The sequence below is a fragment of the Notolepis coatsorum genome, assembly GCF_963971535.1.
Source record: "Notolepis coatsorum genome assembly, chromosome: 3".
NCBI lineage: Eukaryota > Metazoa > Chordata > Actinopteri > Aulopiformes > Paralepididae > Notolepis > Notolepis coatsorum.
Window position 1 is genome coordinate 60,829,553 of NC_140167.1, and position 25,236 is coordinate 60,854,788.

Sequence of the window (25,236 nt, forward strand, 5' to 3'; positions counted from 1 at the left end):
TTCAAGTAGATCTTGATTAATAAATAAATAATTTTTTTGCTAAATCAACTCTTCCTCTCCTTGTTAACTACAACAAGCAATGCTGTTTGTTATTTAAGATGAGGTCGGACTCGGCACTGACAGATTTGTGTTCATTATGCTGCTTTTATAAAGCCTCAAATGACGGCTTACAATATACAATTTTGGCTGGTAGCTCTCGGGCTAGGTGGTAAATAAAAAAGTAGATCTTGGTTCAAAAAAGGTTGGCCACCCCTGTTCTATACACTCTGCGTTATCATTGAAACTCGTTCTGAGACCACGAGAGTGCAATGTCGGCCGAATCCTGCTAGGTGGCAGTATATTCATTTTGGAATAACTCCTAGGAAAGGTAAGGACTATGACATCAATCCTACTTTGATCGTACAATAATTCCAGGAATTATACAATATTCACCACGGGATAACACGCGGACGTATACATGACATTTTTTTAACATTTATTCTTTTTTACATGTTGGACGAGATAGTGACTGTCAAATGAGCCATAGTATTGTATTGTCTCCATAGCTATAATATAGAATATAGATATAGCTCTGCAAACATTGTGATGCAATCTTTTAAAGCGTGGGCCATTGACTACAGGGATGAGGGTAATCGCTGGCGCTGAATGAGTTAAGACAGGCTCATCAGGAGCAGAATAGTGAACAATTACACTAGCATTACTATTAAGACACTCACGGAGGACGCCATAGCCCATGTGCTGCACACAGCAGCATCACACCTGGACAAGAGGCAGGGGAACTATGTGAGAATGCTATTCATCGACTACAGCTCAGCATTCAATACCATAGTCCCCTCCAAACTCGTAGCCAATTACCTCTGCCAGTGGGTCTTAGACTTCCTGACGGGCAGACCCCAGGTGGTGAGAGCAGGCAACTGCACCTCCTCATCCATCACCCTCAACATAGGAGCCCCCCAGGGCTGTGTTCTGAGTCCCCTCCTCTACTCCCTGTACACACATGACTGTGTGGCTCAGCGGAACAACAACACAATCATCAAATTTGCTGACAACACAGTAGTGGTGGGCCTGATCTCTGCAAACAACGAGAGGGCCTACCTGGAAGAGGTCAAGGTCCTGGCGGGATGGTGCCAGGAGAACAGCCTCTCTCTGAACGTCAGCAAAACAAAGGAGATGATTGTGGACTTTAGGAGGTCGGGGTCAGGGACTACAGCCCCCTCAGCATCGACGGGGCACCGGTTGAGAGAGTGAACAGTTTTAAGTACCTCGGAGCCCACATATCCGAGGACTGGACATGGACCACACACATCGACAGTGTTGTGAAGAAGGCACGACAACGCCTCTACTTCCTCAGGCGCCTAAGGAAGTTCCATGTCAGTCAGAAGATCCTTAAGAACTTCTACTCATGTACAATAGAGAGCATCCTGACTGGCAATATCACCTCCTGGTTTTGGAATAGCACCGCACAAGACCGAAGCAGACTACAGAGAGTGGCACGTTCAGCCGAACGCACAATTGGAGGGGGCTTCCCACTCTCCAGAACATTTACAACAAGTGGTGCAGGGGTAAGGCTAAGAGAATTATTAAGGACTCCAGCCACCCAAACAACTGCCTCTTTGAACTGCTGCGGTCAGGCAAGCGATACCGGAGTCTCATGGCAAGCACAGAAAGACTCAGAAGAAGCTTCTATCCCCAGGCCATCAGGTTGCTCAACGAACAATAACACTATGCAACAACCATCAAATGCACTCATAACACACACATCCACACGCACACACTCACTTTAAACAAACAACACACTGCAGCACCCACTCTCCACACTTTATAACACCTAAACACACTTTATATTTATTGGTAAAGGATTTGCACTACAACCCATACCTCAGTACACCATACTGTAAATTGTACCTAAATTGTACCTCATCCCATTTCTGCTTTGCACTATATAGTATTGTATATTAGTATATTGCATAGTATATTGTATGGTAACTCAGTTACTTATACTCTGCATCGAACATTGTACATATGTATATACTGAACACTGTCTACGTACGTGACTTCTATTTTTACATGCTATACTATTTTATTTTATTTCATACTTATCTTTTGTCTAGCACAGTCTCTGGAGCGTAACAGAAAGAAGCATTTTGTATAAAAGTATTCTGTACTTCTGTATGACAACTATTAAAGAAACTTGAAACATCAGGAGCAGAATAGTGAACACTAGCATTACTATTAAGACAGACTCATCAGGAGCAGAATAGTGAACACTAGCATTACTATTAAGACACTCATCAGGAGCAGAATAGTGAACACTAGCATTACTATTAAGACTCTCATCAGGAGCAGCATAGTGAACACTAGCATTACTATTAAGACACTCATCAGGAGCAGAATAGTGAACACTAGCATTACTATTAAGACACTCATCAGGAGCAGAATAGTGAACACTAGCATTACTATTAAGACAGACTCATCAGGAGCAGCATAGTGAACACTAGCATTACTATTAAGACACTCATCAGGAGCAGCATAGTGAACACTAGCATTACTATTAACCCTTTCACTGCCGCACTACCAAACGGTTAACCCTTTCATTGCCACAATACAGAAGGCTAACCCTTTACTATCACACTACCAATGGTGTGATAGTAAAGGTTTAACCTTCTGTAGTGTGGCAGTGAAAGGGTTAAGACACTCATCAGGACCAGCATAGTGAACACTAGCATTACTATTAAAGGTCCCATGTCTTATAAATGGCCTTTTCCCGTGTTTAGCATGGTTTTCTAGCAATGTGGGGTTGTATCAATGGGGTCTGTGTCTCTAATTCTCATTTAGGCTCATCAGTCCAGTCTCGAGTTCACGAGATCCTCCCTCACTGAACTAAGCCATTCTGATTTGACTGTTTTGCTGACGTGAATAAGGCACTGGTTGTAGTCACCGCCCACAATCAACAATTCGCTCAACAACAGAGCGAGTGGAAATACTGACACTTCCTCAAACGGGTTGACGTGGCGCAGGTGCCGACAGAGAGAGCAGAGAACGAGCGAGAGAGAGAGAGGGACACGGAGCACCCCACACACTCCCGACCGCGCAAGCGGGGAAACACACGCGCAGTCGGGAGCACTCACATATCACGGTCAACCTGCTGCAAAATATCATTGCGTGCGCCCGTATTCCGATCCGTGCAATAATATTCACAGGGGTATATATTGTCATTTGAAACAAGTTACCAATGCATTGTCCCGTGGGATTATGCCCTCCTGTGGCGAAATCAATTAGTATCCCCCTCAATCTCTCTATGTCTCTCTCTGTCTGCCAGTGCAGACTGTGGGTGACTGTCACTCAAAGCGATTTGCGAGTACAGCCCAAACAGCTTGAAATCTTGAAGTGGAAAAATGCTGCTTTAGAGTACTTGATTAGAAACACAAAAATGCATTTTTTAAGAAAGTTAAAAAACCTTACAGATGTGTTCCATAGACTCACAGAAATTGTGTAACATTGCCCAAATAGTGAAAGGAATAGCAAAACATGGGACCTTTAAGATTACTCATCAGGACCAGCATAGTGAACACTAGCCCTAACAGTAGTGTGTGGAGCAGGACGGGGCGTTTTTCCTCCCACCCACAGTCTGCGAATCAGATTCAGAGTAGGGCGGGTCTTCACAGAATGCGTGTCATCTCTTTCAGTCCGAGTCAGAGCAGAGTTGACAGCACATCTACAGTAGCCTCGTTCCCAGTTTTATCTCCGTGAGATAAATGTAGCTAGTAGCCTAGTTTCGCCAGCAGGCAGGCAGCAGAAAAATATGGCATGTTCAAAGATGGCCAGTAAAAGAAAAGTCGACTGCATTTCAAAGGTGAATGGAATGAAAAATGTGCGTTCATCCTGAGTCCCAGCACCAAACCAATGTGACTAATATGCCAAGAAATGGTAGCTCTCGTGAAGAGTGGCAATTTGAAACGCCACTACGAAACAAAACTGTTTTTTTTTATGCAACCTTTCCTCAAAATTCAGTGCTAAGAACCACAAAAAGAAATGGAATGAAATCATCATATCAAGCTGCAAGCAGAATTATTGTTAAATCTATGTCACAACGAAAAAAGGCAACCAAGTCCTCACTCAGTGGCATGGGTGTTGGCTAAACACAAGAAGCCATTCTCTCTCTCTGATGCATACATAATAAAATAATGTATGACTGAAGTGATGGAGACCATGTTTGAAGGCAAACAAAAGCAAATCCCCCTCAGATCGCACAGCAACCAGAATAACTGAAATACTGGCTGGTGATTTGATTAAACAGCTTTGTGATAGAATAAAAAAATGCACAGTGCATTTCCATAGCTGCATGTGGATGAGTCCACTGACACCACTGAGAAGCCTATGTTCTGAAGAACTGTTCATGTTATGAAGAACTGTTCATGTTCTGAAATGTTATTGCTAAAGATTGAGAAGATTGGATCAGTTGTACTTTTTTTTTGAATACTTGAAACCCCTTTTTTGTGGAATATTTGATGCGGCCCAGCCTCACCCAGACTCTACCTCCAGCGGACCCAGGTAAATTGAGTTTGAGACCCCTGCTCTACATGTAACCTAGAGTGTGAAGCAGGAGACATTGATCCCTTGATGTTCCTATAAAAGGAACACACCAACATTATGAGAAATTAGCACAAATGAATGGAAGCAGATACAGATCAGCTAACCAAGCTGTTGGCCCCCCAAAAAAGGAAGCTGAATGTAAAATTGTAAAACAAGCCCGGTGAGGAGACCACATCTCCACATCTCTGTTCCGGGAGATTATTACAATCTTTCAATCCTTTCCTCAAGTACAGAAGATCATTTTCAACATGGTCAGTAGCCACAGGGGTTCCTGGCTTCTTTCTAAACGTTCACACGAACGCCAGACGGCAGCAACTGTCTAAGAGCTAAGTAGCAGTCATCCTCTCTGAGAAACAACGTGTGGAACCACACGTTTTCTTTAAAAAAGGGACAGTTCACTATTTTGTTTCCTACTCACCAATGATGTTGTCGACCGGTAGAGTCCTTCCTCAGCACTGCTCAGTTAGCCACAGACTAATGCTGAATGGAGACGAGCTCCTGTCTGTACAAACTGGCTGAAACTAACTGAAATCTTCTGTGTGTGCACTGTGGAGCAGGTTTCAGTCAGCTTGTACAGACAGGAGCTCGTTCACGTTGACTCCGCATTAGTTTGTGTCTAACTAAGCTGAGCTGCGGGTATCCAGCATGAAGAACGACATGGATTGTGCTGAGAAAGGACTCAACCGATCGACAACATCACTGGTAAGTAAGGAATGTTAGGAATGTTATGCTATGTTAGGTAATACCATATACCTGTACATGTATACATTCACATATGTTTGAACAAAGGTTCTCTCTCTCGCTCTCTCTCAAACACACATTTACATTCACATTATGTTTGCAAAGTCTCCCTCTCTCTCTCTCACACACATTTACATATGTTTGCACAAAGTCTCTCTCCCTCTATATCTATCTCTTTCTATATCCCTCTCTCACACACACCTGTTTGCACAAAGTCACAGAGTCACTCTCACCCCCCCCCCCCCCCCACACACACAAATGCTCTCATACATGTACACACACACACACTCATCTGCCTGTAATATATTAAGGAGCCAAGATCTGCCTCACCACTATTGATATTAATAATTTGGTGAATTCATATGGTTTATGTTCTGAACCGAATGATCTGGTGCAATAATCTGGTTTACACAAGGTCACTTGTGTTCTGAACTGGTGTATAAAATAAAATAGGAAAAGAGGGCGGGGCCGGTGTCATGGAATGAAGACGCACATTCACAACCGCTCCCCTAGCTTTTTACAAGTTATCACTTTTAATGCCCTCACTGGTCTTTTTTCCTTCTTTTATTTAATGTTTTCCGCAATACTTTTATCACAAAACATGGCAGGCAAACAGACAAGTAAGTGTGGTGCTTCGTCCACAATAGCCGACAAGGGACAACCTCAGACACCGACTACGCTGGAACCTGGGGAAGGGGCGTTTACATGAATCTATATAGAAATTAGAATATAGAGTTTTGACTACCTTTAAAGGGTTAGTCATTGGGGTCCACTAGGGCTGACCCCTATTAGTTGAATAGTCGACTAATCGATCGAAAGGAGCCGTAGTCGACTGCCAACCTCTTAGTCGAATGAAAAAAAAAATCAAAAAATAATAATATTAATTTTTTTTATAGATATCTTTTTTATCATTCTTTCCAAAAGAAAAGAGGCTAGAAGCGTGGCTAACACCAATGGCACGCATACCAGAGGCTAACTACCTAAGAAAACAGGCACAGAAAGAGGATTTCACCCATTTAATGAACACACTAGACTAGACTGATTGAAAACTTTATTAACAGATTGCAGAATGGGTACAATACAGTACGGCTCAATGCACACAATTGTTAAGGGGATGCAGACCAGAGAAAGACTTTAGTCTTGTTTACATCAGGGTCCCCCATTTTCAATTCATCAGGACATATGGAACAAATGTACTGCAGTAGTAAGAAAATCTAAAACTACTATCTGGAGTTGGTTACAAACTCATACTCTAATCCGGCAAAATTTTGGAGTGCGGTGAATGTGAACAAAATAAAATCATCTAATTCTACCCTCTCATATTAAAGTTGAAACTGTGTGATCTCTGAGCAGAGTGAAATTTGTGTTGCCTTTAATAGGCATTTTGCAGAGGCTGGTAATTTATTTAATAGGAACTATAATGGACCTTGTCCTGTTGATTCTGATTGTTTGTACCCTGTGGTTTTGATTCTGATTGTTTGTACCCACTTCCCATTTCTCCTTTCAACCTTTTACACAGTCAGCTGTATTTGATGCTTTGCAATCAATCGATGCAAAGTGTTCTACAGGTGAGGATGACTTGAGTATTTTTTTATTAAGTTGGCTGCGGAGGTGATAGGGATAACTTAGATAATTATCGTCCAGGCTACCTTGCTTAGCTAAAGTACTGGAAACACTAGTAAGTAAACAACTTAAATTTTACCTTTCAACTAACTCCATACTTAGCTCTCAACAATCTGGTTTTAGAGCCAAACATAGTACAACATCAGCCATCACTTTGGGTACAAATTACATTATTTCAGCATTAGATAAGAAGAAACATTGTGCTGCCCTCTTTGTTGATTTATCAAAAGCATTTGATACAGTTGATCACTACTTACTTCTAAAGAAACTATCTAACATTGGGTTGGATGATAATGCCTGTGTCTGGTTTCAGGATTATCTATCTTCTAGGCGGCAGTGTGTGAAGTTAGGTCAAGCACAATCTGAATTATTGGCCATGACTAAAGGTGTGCCACAAGGTTCAGTTTTGGGTCCTGTCCTTTTTACAATTTATATTAATGATATTGTTTCTTCTTTGTATGGATGTCATGCCCATTTGTATGGTGATGACACAATTGTGTACTGTATTGCAGACTCTGTACAGCTGGCCTTTGAGAAATTGCAACTTTCCTTTTATGCTCTACAGGATGCCCTTACTAGTCTTAAATGGGTTCTTAATGCTAGTAAGACAAAGTTTATGTTGTTTTCAAGAGCAAGGAATATTAACTTTGATGATGTGAGGATATCTACTGTCAGTGGCTCTTGTATAGAGAGAGAAACTGAGTATAAATATCTTGGCCTGTGGCTCGACGAGAAATTAACATTTAAGTTCCATGTGGAAAATCTTGCCACTAAACTGCGACAGAAAATTGGTTTCCTGTACAGAAACAGATCCGATTTTCCTCTATTTAGTAGAAAAATAATTGTGGAATCAGTCTTCTTATCAGTTTTGGACTATGGTGATGTAATTTATAGGCATGCTGCGGCATCAACTCTTAAACCTCTGGATTCTGCATATCACTCAGCTCTCAGATTTATAACTGGTGACAGATATGATACTCACCATTGTGTCCTGTATGATAGGGTGGGTTGGCCTTCTCTTGCAGAAAGGCGCAACAAACACTGGTATTTATTTATTTTTAAAGCCCTTATTGGTAAACAACCTGTTTATATCTCCTCACTGTTAGATTGGAATATTGGAACCTATTCAACTCGATCGAATGACTGGATGGTTCTTAGGGTTCCTCAGATTTGTTCTGAGCTAGGGAAGTCAGCCTTTTCCTTTGATGCCTCTAACTCATGGAATGTCCTTCAACTCACGCTAAAATTGGAGGTTCTCCCTTCCCTTGGAATGTTTAAATGTATGATTTCAGACCATTGTGTGACTACCTGTAACTGTTTTAGTTGATATTTTAAAATTATTTTTAAACGTTAAAAAAAAAATTACTCTGGTGTTTAAATTTCTGTGAATATTGTTTTTATTATGTACTGTACAATCGTCGTTTCTGTAAATGAGGGAAACCTCAGATGCTTACGATTTTAAATAAAGGTTGAAATGAAAAATATATGACATACATGACATACAGATAGACAGTACTGCTACATCTATACATTTATGACATACCAGATTTGCAAATACAGTACTGTTTGTGATACAAAAAGAGTCCAGAAAAAAGAGTATATACATTTGACGTAAAACTGTACAAACTGTACAAGACAAATATCAAGATGTATCCATCAGTGGACCAATTGCATGCTTTTGCAGAGGACAAGAAATGGTAAATGGCTGCTTTTTTATATAGTGCTTTTATCCAAAGCGCTTTACAATTTTGTTACTCACATTTTACCCATTCACACATTCACACGCCGACGGCGGAGGCAACCATGCAAGGTGCCAACCTGCTCATAGGGAGCAGTTAGGGGTTAAGTGTCTTGCTCAGGGACACATCGACATGCTGCCCGGGAGGAGCGGGAATCGAACCGGGAACCTCCGGATTGCCAGACGACTGCTCTACCTCCCGAGCCACTGTCGCCTTCCGTCGACTCCTTCAGACATTAACTCACTGGAGGCGAAACCCGAGATAGTCGGTTTTTATGCACCCGAGTCTCCCGAACATGTAGAGACCGCAAACATAATGGTAACTTTCGTGCACCTACCTACTGTACCCCCTACCAGTGAATGCCTCTCACCTGGAAAAGGTGTTAGGTGGGGGAGGGGTTAGAAAGGCCAGTGGGTACTTGTTCTGCATGCATCTTAAGAGAACAGCCAACAGCCCCTTTGAAGCTCTGTATCTCCAAAACGGGCTATTGTGTTATCATCTTTTATATATATATATATATATATATATTTTTGTAGATTTTTTTTATTGGTTTGTACTACCGGGCAGTCCGGTAGAGAGAGAGGGAGAGGAGGAAATGGGAGACAGTGCAGGGGAAGACATTCGGCAAAGGACGCCGGGTCCGGGAGTCGAACCCGGGTCGGACGTTTCGCGACGCAGCGAGTTACATGGTGTGCTACTAGAGCGCCCCTATCATCTTTGTTAATAAGACATCATAGGGCTGGGCGATATGGCCAAAAACGTTATCGCGATAAAATTATAAAATTATATTCATATAACTCGATATCGATAATTATCATCGATATAATTTCTGTCAAGTTTAATTAACTTCTTATGCCCGGCGCCGATGGACGGGCTATTAATAGACTTGTTTTGCTGCTGCGAATGTCTCGAGTTGATGTCGTCATCAGTCCGCGCAGTTCTTCTACGCACCAGTGCATAGATTATTATATTCCACCAGGGGGCAACCTACCGCCACTGGATCATTATGCATTATAAGAATGGAACTAACAGTTAGCCAGAGCAAGCGGTGTATCCCATGACAATGTACTAACTATCACCCTAAAATACTCCGTTCCGCCCCAATACATTGCAACGATGTCCACCGCATACCCCACACTACTCTAACCGTGGCCTCAGAACTCACGCCACACACCCACTCCGCACGTAAACTATAAAATAGCGGCGTGCAAGCTAATGATTCTAGCCAGCCTTGTTTACTACCCAGAGCTGCACCGCGGGTCTCCTTCGCTGTCGCCATCTCCTTCACTGATTGGTTGTTAGTGCGTGTGCTCATATCCAAGCTTGGAAAATCGATATATCGAAACTTTGCGACCACGTTTCATGTTTATTTCGAGGAAATAATTTATCGCGATAGTTATCGTTTTATCGCCCAGCCCTAAGACATCATTTAAATGTATCCGCCTGATTTGTAAAAGTGATGGCTTATTTTGAAGGCAAGAACCTGTACTTTCATATAATGTAAAAAATTATAATGTGCAGACTGCTCAACAAGACCCTATTCTTCATGCCTGGTTATATATTCCTCCGTAAAGAATGCATTACATTTGGAGGAGAGAGCACATGAGGGTAGGAGAGAGCACATGAGGGTAGGAGAGAGCACATGAGGGTAGGGGCATCTCTTCCTAAGGAAATACATTCTTTAAAAAGGAACATACATTGTGCTTTTAACATATCATGAGCCCATACTAGGGAGGCGCCCATACTCTGCATCATATGAAAAGGAAATTCATAAAGAACATTCAGGACATCCACTTAAAAAGGTAGAATCTAGGGGAGCTCCAGTAGCTCACCACGTACCTCGACCGCTATTTCGGCGCCGGGGACAACCGTGCTCGTCACGGATCTGGGGTTTAGCGAGTTCGAATCCCGGACTGCAGCCGTGCCTTTCCCAGAGTGTCTTCCCCCCCATCTGAACCCTTTCAGCCTGTTTCTGTCGGTCATCCTTGACCAGAATAAATGCGATAAACGTATAAAAGAGCCAGGGGAATGGCCAAAGTTTAAAAAAAAAAAGGTAGAATCTGTAATGCCGTCAAACAGTGACCTCTAGGCAAAAGAGCCCCGCTTTGTTGACTCTTTTTGGCTTGGTCCGACGTGTGGGCTGGAGTTTAGTAACTTATTATACAGTGAATCTCTCCAGACCTCTCTTGGCAGAGCCTGAGGTGTGGCCAGCAACAGCAACATCAACCACAACAGACAAAAAATTTAAACAAAGTGCATTACAGATTCTACCTTTAAGCCTAATTCATACTGGACTAGTATTACCTGGGGACCTCATTTACTATCACACTACCGTCTCTCCAGCTTCCTCCACGGCCTCTAGCACCTCTCCAGCTTCCTCCACGGCCTCCAGCACCTCTCCAGCTTCCTCCACGGCCTCTAGCACCTCTCCAGCTTCCTCCACGGCCTCCAGCACCTCTCCAGCTTCCTCCACGGCCTCTAGCACCTCTCCAGCTTCCTCCACGGCCTCTAGCACCTCTCCAGCTTCCTCCACGGCCTCCAGCACCTCTCCAGCTTCCTCCACGGCCTCTAGCACCTCTCCAGCTTCCTCCACGGCCTCTAGCACCTCTCCAGCTTCCTCCACGGCCTCTAGCACCTCTCCAGCTTCCTCCACGGCCTCCAGCACCTCTCCAGCTTCCTCCACAGCCTCCAGCACCTCTCCAGCTTCCTCCACGGCCTCTAGCACCTCCCTGGCCTCTAGCATCTCTCCAGCTTCCTCCACGGCATCTAGCATCTCTCCAGCTTCCTCCACGGCATCTAGCACCTCTCCAGCTTCCTCCACGGCCTCTAGCACCTCTCCAGCTTCCTCCACGGCCTCCAGCACCTCTCCAGCTTCCTCCACGGCCTCTAGCACCTCCCTGGCCTCTAGCATCTCTCCAGCTTCCTCCACGGCATCTAGCATCTCTCCAGCTTCCTCCACGGCATCTAGCACCTCTCCAGCACCTCCCTGGCCTCTAGCACCTCTCCAGCTTCCTCCACGGCCTCCAGCACCTCTCCAGCTTCCTCCACGGCCTCTAGCACCTCTCCAGCTTCCTCCACAGCCTCTAGCACCTCTCCAGCTTCCTCCACGGCCTCTAGCACCTCCACGGCCTCCAGCACCTCTCCAGCTTCCTCCACGGCCTCTAGCACCTCTCCAGCTTCCTCCACGGCCTGTAGCACCTCTCCAGCTTCCTCCACGGCATCTAGCATCTATCCAGCTTCCTCCACGGCATCTAGCATCTATCCAGCTTCCTCCACGGCATCTAGCACCTCTCCAGCTTCCTCCACGGCCTCTAGCACCTCTCCAGCTTCCTCCACGGCCTCTAGCACCTCTCCAGCTTCCTCCACGGCCTCTAGCACCTCTCCAGCTTCCTCCACGGCCTCTAGCACCTCTCCAGCTTCCTCCACAGCCTCTAGCACCTCTCCAGCTTCCTCCACGGCCTCTAGCACCTCCACGGCCTCCAGCACCTCTCCAGCTTCCTCCACGGCCTCTAGCACCTCTCCAGCTTCCTCCACGGCCTGTAGCACCTCTCCAGCTTCCTCCACGGCATCTAGCATCTATCCAGCTTCCTCCACGGCATCTAGCATCTATCCAGCTTCCTCCACGGCATCTAGCACCTCTCCAGCTTCCTCCACGGCCTCTAGCACCTCTCCAGCTTCCTCCACGGCCTCTAGCACCTCTCCAGCTTCCTCCACGGCCTCTAGCACCTCTCCAGCTTCCTCCACGGCCTCTAGCACCTCTCCAGCTTCCTCCACGGCCTCTAGCACCTCTCCAGCTTCCTCCACGGCCTCTAGCACCTCTCCAGCTTCCTCCACAGCCTCCAGCACCTCTCCAGCTTCCTCCACGGCATCTAGCACCTCTCCAGCTTCCTCCACGGCCTCTAGCACCTCTCCAGCTTCCTCCACGGCCTCCAGCACCTCTCCAGCTTCCTCCACGGCCTCCAGCACCTCTCCAGCTTCCTCCACGGCCTCTAGCACCTCTCCAGCTTCCTCCACGGCCTCCAGCACCTCTCCAGCTTCCTCCACGGCCTGTAGCACCTCTCCAGCTTCCTCCACGGCCTCTAGCACCTCTCCAGCTTCCTCCACGGCCTCCAGCACCTCTCCAGCTTCCTCCACGGCCTCTAGCACCTCTCCAGCTTCCTCCACGGCCTCCAGCACCTCTCCAGCTTCCTCCACGGCCTCTAGCACCTCTCCAGCTTCCTCCACGGCCTCTAGCACCTCTCCAGCTTCCTCCACGGCCTCCAGCACCTCTCCAGCTTCCTCCACGGCCTCTAGCACCTCTCCAGCTTCCTCCACGGCCTCTAGCACCTCTCCAGCTTCCTCCACGGCCTCTAGCACCTCTCCAGCTTCCTCCACGGCCTCCAGCACCTCTCCAGCTTCCTCCACAGCCTCCAGCACCTCTCCAGCTTCCTCCACGGCCTCTAGCACCTCCCTGGCCTCTAGCATCTCTCCAGCTTCCTCCACGGCATCTAGCATCTCTCCAGCTTCCTCCACGGCATCTAGCACCTCTCCAGCTTCCTCCACGGCCTCTAGCACCTCTCCAGCTTCCTCCACGGCCTCCAGCACCTCTCCAGCTTCCTCCACGGCCTCTAGCACCTCCCTGGCCTCTAGCATCTCTCCAGCTTCCTCCACGGCATCTAGCATCTCTCCAGCTTCCTCCACGGCATCTAGCACCTCTCCAGCACCTCCCTGGCCTCTAGCACCTCTCCAGCTTCCTCCACGGCCTCCAGCACCTCTCCAGCTTCCTCCACGGCCTCTAGCACCTCTCCAGCTTCCTCCACAGCCTCTAGCACCTCTCCAGCTTCCTCCACGGCCTCTAGCACCTCCACGGCCTCCAGCACCTCTCCAGCTTCCTCCACGGCCTCTAGCATCTCTCCAGCTTCCTCCACGGCCTCTAGCACCTCTCCAGCTTCCTCCACGGCCTCCAGCACCTCTCCAGCTTCCTCCACGGCCTCTGGCACCTCTCCAGCTTCCTCCACGGCCTCTAGCACCTCTCCAGCTTCCTCCACGGCCTCTAGCGCCTCTCCAGCTTCCTCCACGGCCTCTAGCACCTCCCTGGCCTCTAGCATCTCTCCAGCTTCCTCCACGGCCTCTAGCACCTCTCCAGCTTCCTCCACGGCCTCTGGCACCTCTCCAGCTTCCTCCACGGCCTCTAGCGCCTCTCCAGCTTCCTCCACGGCCTCTAGCGCCTCTCCAGCTTCCTCCACGGCCTCTAGCACCTCTCCAGCCCTCTAGCACCTCTCCAGCTTCCTCCACGGCCTCTAGCACCTCTCCAGCTTCCTCCACGCTCTCCAGCTTCCTCCACGGCCTCTAGCACCTCTCCAGCTTCCTCCACGGCCTCTGGCACCTCTCCAGCTTCCTCCACGGCCTCTAGCACCTCTCCAGCTTCCTCCACGGCCTCTAGCACCTCTCCAGCTTCCTCCACGGCCTCTAGCACCTCTCCAGCTTCCTCCACGGCCTCTAGCACCTCTCCAGCTTCCTCCACTGCCTCTAGCACCTCCCTGGCCTCCTCATGCACAGTCACAGTGCTGTCTGGCCCTTCCACTTCCCTCAGCTGTTCTTCATCTGCATTGATTGATTGCAAACTTTATTAACAGATTGCAGAATGGGTACAATACAGTATGGCTCAATACAAAACAACTGCTAAGAGGATGCAGACCAGAAAAATACTTTCGTCTTGTTTACATCAGGGTCCTCCATTTTCAATTCATCAAGACAAGTAGTGCAGTGCAGGTGTCGCTGCCTCAACTTGTGCCTCAAATGGAGCCTTATCTGATTCAAAAATACTGAAATTAAAATGTAAAAAATAAACACTATATGTAAATGTTTTACATTTTCAGAAAACGTAAAGAAAAATATATTATGTTTGATATTATTTGTATACTATCTTATATGTTTCATAGCCTACATAAAATTATGTATTTCATAGAGTTAGTTATACATAGAGCTAGTATATAGTTAGTATGGTTATGATGTCTAGATTCTAGCAAATAGCTAGTTCCTTTGGCCAGATTATCATGATCGTTTAGCCTGAACAGTATATAATTTCTCTTTTTTTTAATCTACGTTTTCTCCCCATTTTTCAATTTTTCTCCCGTCCCCAATTTCGTATTTGTCCAATTCTACCCTCCCCTGTCTCAAACGTTGTTGGCCATGCCTCCCACAAGCCGGCTGCAATGTGGACGAAGCCTTACATCACGTGTCCCCTCCGGTACTCGAGGAGGCAGCCGTCGCATCTTTTCACTTGCACAGCGCAATCTCTCAGTGGCGGAGTCTGCGTGGGAGGGACACGCCGCCCTCGTCGCTTCCTGATTCTGCTGCGCAGGCGCAACAACCGACCTGTAGGAGTTGCTGTCCACAACGTCCGATCCCCACCCACCAGCTTCCCACCCCCTAATACTGCCAATTGTATTAGTATGAATGACCAGCCAAGCTGGTAGCAACGCCAAGAGCTGGGCTCGAACCCAGCATCTCCTGCATTGGTGGCGAGCGCCTTGCCACTGCGCCATCTAGCCGCCCTTGAACAGTATATCTAGCTAGCTATTACTGTATTCTAGTCTTACTACCATAGTATTACTACCATACAAGCTATAGCTAGGTCGCTAGCTTGCAACCTAGTTTGCAAGTTAGCTTCCTGTTTAGCAAGCTAGTTTGCGCTAGTTCAAGCGAAATAGTTAGCAATCTAGCTCGTGCTAGCTATCTAGTTAGTAAGATAGCTCATGCTAGCAAGCTAGATCGCATTAGCTAGCTACCAGTTATGACTTGGGCCAATGATCTGGTCAATATATGTGTTTTTCTAGCTTTTGCTTATCCTACTAGCAAGCTAACTAGCGATCTAGCTAGCGAGCTAATTAGAGTGAGCTAGCGCAAGCTAACTAGACAGCTAGCTTGTATGGTAAACAAAATATTGATAACTGTTTAGTTAGAAGCTAGTGCTATCTAGATAGATAACAATCAGCGCGGCTGCACAGCGAGGGTAGGATCTGGAGGGAGGTAGTGTGACCTTCCACACGTTGTCGTTACACTCTCCCGGTGAGAATCTGCGCTGCCAGGCTGGCTGCCGGCTGGCTGCACATGTGTCAGAGGAAAGCATGTGACAGTCTCCGGCCTCCCGGACCAACAGTAGGGGGGAGTGCGCAACAACCAGGAAGGGGGTTGGGAATTGGCATAACGACTAACAGTGGGATGGGAGAAAAATCGGAAAAAGGAGGGGCGAAAAAGATAACAAAAAAAATAAAAATAAAAAAAAATCAGCATGAGAAAATTATGCATTTGGTCAATATTTGTTTTCAGATTTATCATTTAATACTCAATGTTGCCATTATACAGCCATTTCCTCACCATCAGAATAATGTTTTTCACTTCATCATCTGTGGGTATATCAAATTCTCCAATTATATGCAGTTACGCCTTTTGTGCACCAAGCTCAATGCACTTACGCCTTTTTTGCGCCAAACTCAATTGAAGGTTTCCACTTACGCCTTTATGTTTTCAGCCTTTATTTGAAAAAGTTAAATTTATAGTGAACTTATCTTTTTACCATTTGATAGAGCTCATCAATAGCTTTAAAATTATATAGAAAACTAATTTTCGCTAGAGGTGTCACTTACGCCCCTTTTGCTCCAAGCCCTCGATTTGTAAAGTAAAAATCCTAGCGCTAATAATTCTGCAAACAGAGGTCAATTGATAACATTCTTCCCATGTGAATTGCCATCTCAGTAATTCGTTGTCATAATTGTAAAAGCTTTTAAATGCATTTTCAACTTCAAATCAAGCTGCTGCAACTCAGCATGGAGACCGTTCCATCTTGAAAAATATATTTCCATTGGTAGGACGGTGCACATACTGTAACGGTTATTATCATCATTAATCATTGAAAAGATATTTACGTACAATGCATCATTTAATTTCTGCTTCAGGCAGTGCATTTGGCATTGTTATAAATGGGCTTGAGTTGCCATTTGAAACAATAATGTTCGCTCATGCACCCCAACAGCATGGGTGTTGCAAGTGTGAACCACGGAGGTAATTTTCAATTACCATGGCCCCCATATAATAATAGTACTAGTAGTCTAGTGCAAATATAATGCCATTAAACAGCTGGCCGCCTCTGAGCAACACCATCAGAACTTCTGTTCTGACTTGTATCCAACAAAACATTTCCGTCTATCGGTCTAGTCAGGGTTTCAGTTAGAATTTTTTTTTGCAGGTCTGAGTGTCCGGTAGATTTCAATCTACCGGACAAATGGGATAAATTCCGGTCAGAGTTTATTGAGCTTAAAAACAATTGATAGGCCCCTATAAAGAATGACATCATCAAGGCATTTATAATATTTTAACTTAAAACTAGGCTACTTTTGCATATATACAGTCATTAATATATTCCAAATAAAATAAGTCCCTCGAGACTTCGTGCTGCTGCCGACTTGAGGTGTCGGTGGGCAGTCTGCCTGACATTAATAAACAGCAGTCAGTTATAATCACATTTTTATGAGCTAACGAATTCAGTTATATTGGACATTTGTATTAATTATATCAAGCGAAGAACTGAGAAATTTGGCAGAGAGAGAAGGCAACATAATCGTGGGTTTGCCTGATGACTCCACCTCCCAACGACTTGGTGCTGGTCATAATGTCCTGTGAAAATAATTCCCTCTAAGCACAATTTGATTATTTGAATTGTATTAAAATAGGCTAAAATTAAATAGCCTATGCGATGAACGAAACAATCATTACATGTTTCATTGTTGCTTCACCAAGCAGCCGGTCTAATAATGACATCGCTGTTGTCAGCGCGAGCTGGCTGCTGCTAGATTTACGTGAAGCATGGAGCTGCAGACCCACAGAGCAGCAGCGTTTTTAGGTCCGGTCTGGGGACCGCTCAGCAGCGCCCCCCACCCAATAGCTGAATTGCCAATGGCTGAATTGGAGTACTGCACCTTGCCGGCAAAGCTGGCGGGTTCTGTGGGTCTGCAGATGGATGCTTCTCGCAAATCTAGCAGCAGCCAGCTCGCGCTGACAACAGCGATGTCATTATTAGACCGGCTGCTTGGTGAAGCAACGATGAAACAAATGTAATGATTGTTTCGTTCATCGCATAGGCTATTTAATTTTAGCCTATTTTAATACAATTCAAATAATCTAATTGTGCTTAGAGGGAATTATTTTCACCGGACATTATGACCGGAGAGATTAAATATGTCAGACTTCAACAGATTTTGCCGGTCAAATACCGGTAATTACCGGCTAACGGAAACGCTGGGTCTTGTATGTCTGGCATTCGATTCTCTTGAGAACTGTTCATCCGATCGACTCCACACTTAGCGGGTGGATCGCAGAGGATGGCAGAAAGTGCAGTGTAGAGTGTGAAGTTGATTGGATGAGCGGTTCCCGAGAACGCTGGAAGCAGCAATACCAGGGGCCCAAGCAATCGGCCCAGTCCGAACGGGCAACCGCACCGGTGTTGATAATTCCTCAAAGATAAACGATTCACGGCAGAGACCTGCTGCATAAACACTCCCCTGACGAAGAGCGCTTGGCCTCAAAACATCAATATTAAACAATGTGCTGAAGCGGTTAAGTATACAGGCTTTATTTAATGTACCAACCTTTGATACATGGGATGTCTTGGTTTTCTTGGGGTCGGAGAAGGCAGAGAGGGGGATGGTGGGGAGTATGGGGTAGTCTGGACTGGGTCTGGACACAGCCTCTGCCCCTTCTGGGACTACCATCACCTGGAGGATAGAGAGAAGAAGAGAGATGGGAGAGTTACAGTTGACTACACAAACACAGGTATATGTCTCACATGTACTGTGGGCAGAGTCTGTACTGTGGACATGCGTTTCAGTCAGTTTCAAGTGTTGCAACTAATGATGAGTAATGACATGTTATCATGCAGGCGCTCTGTATTTTTTTTAGCCAACATTATGCATTAGCAAGCATTGTTGTTACGTTGTACAGATATTGTCTGGTTAGATAGACGTTGTATTGTCGTGTTGAGAGAGAGATCGTTTGAATGTGAGCAGATTGTGGCATGGCAGACCACTTGGAACCACGTGAAGTAAAAGAGAAAAAAAGGCACGGTTATCCGGTTTTCATCCAGTTAATTAGAGCAGATAGCCGGCTATCAAAATAACAGTTATGCCCATATAAACGCAGATATAAGCCTGGCATGTTACATCTAACCACATGAACAGATATAAGCCTAGCATATGTTACATCGAACCACATAAACGCATATAAGCCTGGCATGTTACATCTAACCACATAAACACAGATATAAGCCTGGCATGTTACATCTAATCACATAAACAGATATAAGCCTGGCATGTTACATCTAATCACATAAACACAGATATAAGCCTGGCATGTTACATTATTATGTCATGTGTATATTATTTGCCACCATGTATTCTCCAAGACTAATCCTACAATATCGAATTGATATTATCCTCAGTCTCACTCTCAAGTCAGCAGACTAAAGCCAAAGTTATATTCAGAGGTCAAGATGTTGCCGATGCTTTGCAGGGAGGGGGGGGGGGGCAAAGCCTGTACCTCTCCCAAAATGTAACAGCACTCCAAGTGCTGTGATTGGCTCACATGCCTTGAGGGTAATCGCAGCACATTTTCACATTTATCTTGCTCTCTGGAACCCCATCAACCACGGCAGCTAAAGAACTGACATGGAAGTCTAACTCAGCCTTAAGTGAACCACTCAGCCGGCTAATAAAGTCAATCAGTCAATCAAGCCAACTGGTCAGCCAGCCAGTCACTGAGTCAGTCACTCAAGTTATTTATCTACCCAGACAAACTAGGCATCTACCCAGCGAGCCAATCTGAGCCAGATTTCCATCCAATACGACTTACCAAGAAACCCACCAGCCTGCAAGTCACACAGTCAACTATGCAGCCAGCCAGCTATCCATCCGTACATCCAATCCTCCAGCTTGTGAGTCAGTCAGTCAGCTGTTCCTCAACCCTCCAGCCTTGACCAGCTTCCTCCTTCCTAAATTCTTTAGTTGGGTTGTTGAAGGTGAGTCCATCCATCTGTTAAATCAGTCAGTCAGTCACAGGGAACAAAATAAGCACCCGCCAAGCGCCAAATGCGTGTAGATTTAAGGTTTGGCGAGTAAAAATGAGAGGTCTGCCCGCCACCTGGTGTGTAGTTCATATCGATACTCTTATTTTGAAAATCCTGTGCGGGTCTCATTTCCTCCCCAAGCGCAGCTCCAGTCATAATATCTATCGCTCCGGCAGCTAGCAACGTTCGGTTCATATGATACTCTTATTTTGAAAAACCGTGTAGCAACTCCGCGAGTTATATGATATCCGCCCAGTCCGTGCTTGTGAAAGCAGAGCAGCGCTACACAGCAATGCGCCTACACGACCCGAAATAAGTCTGTGGTGTTTTTTTTCTTCTCACAACGGGTCAAATGCATCTACATGCTTTGCACCGTCGCCATTCCTTTATGCCCACATCGCCCGAAATTAACGTTTATGTACCATTACAATCACTACAACGTTAGCTAACAAGCTAATCCTGATCAGAGGCAGAGGCGCAGAGCCATAGAGAACAGCAGACACAGTGTGGACTGGGGAAAGGGAAATGGGGGGGCACTCTCCCCTTCCCTGTGTGTGCGTGCGTTTGGAAAGACGATGAAGTCACTAGTCAGGACAGGATTATATTATAGTAAACTGAGGATTACTGAGGATGGACAGATAATGTTGATATTCAAATATAAAAAAGTTTCGAGAGGAGTGGAAGTTTGAAGACAGACTACAATATGATGCAGGGGTGGTGAGTTGAAACAGTGTGTGTGTGTGTGTGTGTGTGTCCCGACCCCACTTCTATGTTTCAATAAATTATTTGCATTTAAAACTATTAATGCTGACTCGTTCCTTCAGTCCACTCAAAATTATGCTAATATTCCTTATGTTGTTTGATATTAATTTAAAATAGCATATGAGAGTATTATATAGTAATAATAACACATGGCGATATACTAAAAAGCTATTTATAATTTTTGGCTGGTAAAAAAATGTGCATTGCTGGTAGTTTTTAAAATCTACCAGCCAAATGGCTGGTAAGTCAAAAAGTTAAGTTTGTTCCCTGGTCAGTCAGTCAGTCGGTCGGTCGGCCAGTCAGCCAGCTGTTCCTCACCCCTCCAGCCTTGACCAGCTTCCTCCTGAATTCTTTAGTGGGGTTGTTGAAGGTGAGCTTCTCACAGCGCAGGTGGTTGACGGGCGGGTTCCCCTCCAGGTTGAGAAACAGATCGTAGTTGAAAGTCACCTTTTTTGGTTCCTCCTGGAGGAGTGGAATGGAACAGAATATCACTTGGTTAGATGTGTTACACATACAAATCAAACTTCTGAAGACCACTGGCTATTCCAGGGAATGAGTGGAATACAGTCCACTCCCCTTATTCATGTATTTTATTGAGACAGTAGGAAGGCTGAGAGGGAGACAGAGTAGGGGAGACACAGGAGAGAAGGTTCTTTATTGAGACAGTAGGAAGGCTGAGAGGGAGACAGAGTAGGGGAGACACAGGAGAGAAGGTTCTTTATTGAGACAGTAGGAAGGCTGAGAGGGAGACAGAGTAGAGGAGACACAGGAGAGAAGGTTCTTTATTGAGACAGTAGGAAGGCTGAGAGGGAGACAGAGTAGAGGAGACAGGAGAGAAGGTTCTTTATTGAGACAGTATGAAGGCTGAGAGGGAGACAGAGTAGAGGAGACACAGGAGAGAAGGTTCTTTATTGAGACAGTAGGAAGGCTGAGAGGGAGACAGAGTAGGGGAAACACAGGAGATACAGTTTTTCCATTGCATAAAGATACAGTATCATCTTTATAATACAGATGGGCAAAACACACAAAATTGCTATTCGATAGTCACTATTGGGAGAACCCCCCCAACATGTGATTTTGTTTTTACTTAATAGCGAACGTGACATAATGTTAATCAAACAAGCGAGCTAGCTGCTGTCATTGCCAACAGCTAGATATTGAAGAGTCGCAGCAGGCTAGCGTTATTTCTGAAAATTAATTCTGAAAGTTACATTGTTGAGGCTTGAAATACCTGGGCTTCCACGTTAACGTTTTGTTTTTACTTAACACTTTGAGTGCCAGCGACGATATATGTCGTTAGTTCATGCCGACCGTTGAGTGTCAGCGACGCTAAATATCGTTTTTTCTTTTTATTAGCGATTTGAATTCATATTTCATCAATCTAGTTCCACGTTAGTGCTGCAAACTCTCTCTGAGCTCCATTGGGAAAATACCGCCCCCTATCGTCTCTCCTTGTTGTACTGCACCCCATTGGATTAGACTGAATGAAACACATGGGGGGGGGGGGGGAATCCAGCTTCCTCATTCCGGCAAGCCATCCGAGAGGATCCAAGTCATTGCCGAGCCACAAAGCAGCGTATGTGTGTATGTGCTGATCAGGAAATGAGAGAATCGATTTTTCAGCCCGCTTATATAGCGTGCATAAGTACACATATACTATCGATAATCTAGCGTTTATTTGAAAACGATTCATAAATAGGCCGAAAAATGACAACGTTTTTTGTGTATTCCAGAATATTCCAGTAAAGGGCGTTTATCACAGAATCTTTATATTTTCCTGAAACTTAAGAAAACAAGGGTTTTTCAAAATGGTATAAAACGGAAATGAACCGATTAAAAAACAATCAGTTTCGACAATGTTGACTGCAAACAAGTCATTGATAAGCGACGGCCAGATTAGACACAGCCATAATTTAAGACATAGTTTATGTGTTCACAAATATGAGAGCGCCATCATTGAAGTCGGTGGCGTCATTCAACCATGTTTTGAGACGGGGAGGCGTGGCATCCAAAGTGTTAATAGTGAACGTGAGATAATCCAACAAGCGAGCTAGCTGGCTGCTGTCATTGCTAACAGCTAACGTCAATGACCAAGCTAGCATATTTCCGGGAACAAAAGCATTAATTAAATTCTGAACATTACATCACTGATACTTGAAATGTGTGCACTTAGTGAAACATGGCAAACGTACAAAACGTTGCTACCATGTAACATCTCCAGTCTCTTTCTTCATCTTTCTTTTCTGTTCTCCCAGCTGTTAACAGACTATTAAACTGTTATGCTACCTGCCTAGTTAGAGAGCTGTACTCGCCGGCATGCCGTTCAGCGGTGTAACAGTTACCGCTTGCATTGCATACACACAGTATTTACCACTAATCTCCATTAGGGTGATGCTACGCAGGCAATTCCTTTGGGCCAATATGAAACGCTCCCAACTAAAAGACACCAAAGTGAGTGCCAGGGTCAAACATGTAATCAAATCACAGTTCTAAGCGCTCCCCCGAGTACACAGAGGTATATCACCGGGAAACCTGGACCAGGGAAAGTGAATGAATAACGCTCTGCCCTCCCGCAACACCCCCACTGTTGACGTGCCCTTGGGCAAGGCACTTAGCCCCCAACTTCTCCGGCGGAGCTGCAAAACAGTAGAAGACTGTAGTTATACAGGCAGCTGTAACCTGTAACTATGAAGCAGGGCACTGCTGAAAACAGAGTAGACATGCTCAGTGAATCAACCCTGGGTTAAAAAAATAAATACTGTGGGAAAGACTCGACCCAGATTCGCCTTCTTGCCCCACATCAACGTTTAGGATCTCTTACAACCAGTTAAAGGAAAACTCCAACATTTTGGGAAATGTGCTTATTTGCCATCTACCCTGGAGTTAGACAAGAAGATACATACCTTTTTCTTCTCTGTTCATGCAGTAGGAGTAGGAAGACGTTTGGAACTAGGCTAATGGAGGAACCTACTTCCAGTGACTGACGCTAAGCTAGGCTAATGGTGCGTGTCTTCCTACTCCTACTGCATGCACACAGAAGAAAAAAGGTATGCATCTTCTTGTCCAACTCCAGGGTAGATGCCAAATACGCTAATCTCCCAAAATGTTGGAGTTTTCCTTTAACATCCACTCACTCATTCATTCATTCATCCACTCACTCATTCATTTATCCACTCATACATTCATCACTCATACGGTTTTGTGTGACAGAATTACTTAAAGGGGCACTTCACCAAAAAGAGAAAAAATCAGAGTGATTCTTCCTGTTGTGTTTCCTTTCAAAAGAGGCCAGACTTGTGCATCTGCTACAAATGGTTCCCAAATAGCGATCCAATTTACTTTCAGTATGCAATCGACTCGATGACCCTAACTAACCTTACTGTCATGCACTTGTCCTAATAAACTAACCTACACTGTAGCACTCAACACTTTGATGAACATTGTTACTCAGCTGATAGAGTTGTGCCCTTCCTGATGACTTGTCGTACAGAACTTGTAAGTCGCTTTGGATAAAAGCGTCAGCTAAATGACAAAATGTAAATGTAGTATAACCCCTCCCCCAACACTATAAAAGCTAAAGCTCATTAGCATAACCCCTCTCCTAACACTATATAAAAGATATAGCGCATTCACATAACCCCTCCCCAAACACTATATATATATAAAAGTAGAGCACATTAACACGGTTCTCCTTCTCCCAGAGTTGAAAGTGCTTGAAAGTGTAGCATAGCAAAGCTAATGCTAACAGTTTCATATATTTTGTGAATGTAAAGTTCTAAAATAATTAGTGCCATACTCAAGTTAATAAAAACAGTGGTCTAACCTAGTTTGCTAGTTAGTCAATTAATCAAGCTTTCTAACCAAGTATGGTACATTTGATAAGATTTGCTAGTTTATAGCAAAACAGTATTGATGGCACTTGAGCTGAAAGGGAGCCGTCAATCAAGTGTGATCTGACTGCGCCCCCACAATCCTGAGAAATGGTCTGAGCAGCCAGAAGAGCCGTTTTTGAGCTGGGTTTTATAACGGTTATACAAATTTGTCTGGGTGATTAACACTGAGTGCCAGCGACGAGATTTATCGTTAGTTCATGCCAACCGTCGAGTTCCAGCGGCGATAAATCTAGCATTTTTTATTTATTAGCGATTTGAATTCATATTTCATAAATCTAGTCTCACGTTAGTGCTGCAAACTCTCTCTGAGCTCCATTGGGAAAATACCGCCCCCTGTCGTCTCTCCCTGTTGTACTGCACCCCATTGGATTAGACTGAATGAAACACATGGGGGGGGATCCAGATTCCTCATTTTACTTCTCGGGCAAGCCACCCGAGAGGATCCAAGTCATTTGCGAGCCCCAAAACAGCGTGGAATACATATTTCCAGTATCCAACGTTGGATCAATAAACGCGATCGATATTTGGAATGGCGATCAGGAATTGGAATAATCTTTTTGGAGAACATCTGATCTGAGGTAATGAATCTAATTTTACCTTAGGATAATCAGAATTTTTTCACAGAGATATCAGCGTGTGTGCGATCAGGAAATAAGAGATTCGATTTTTCAGCCCGCTTATATAGCGTGCATAAGTACACATATACTATCGATAATCTAGCGTTTATTTGAAAACTATTCATAAATAGGCCGAAAAATTTGTATGTGTATTCCAGAATATTCCAGTA

General features: G+C 45.0%; 1 protein-coding gene across 2 annotated transcripts in view; it reads right to left on the bottom strand.

Annotated features, from left to right (window-relative positions):
• Positions 1 to 25,236, bottom strand: part of mllt1a (MLLT1 super elongation complex subunit a) — a 127,230-nt gene that overhangs the window by 30,711 nt on the left and 71,283 nt on the right. For both annotated transcript variants that reach the window (XM_084310524.1, XM_084310523.1), the window contains exons 4-5: positions 20,875 to 21,018; positions 18,323 to 18,448 (exon numbers count right to left, since the gene is read on the bottom strand). In XM_084310524.1, the coding sequence (XP_084166650.1) occupies positions 18,323 to 18,448; positions 20,875 to 21,018 (270 nt within the window). The remainder of the gene's footprint in view (positions 1 to 18,322; positions 18,449 to 20,874; positions 21,019 to 25,236) is intronic.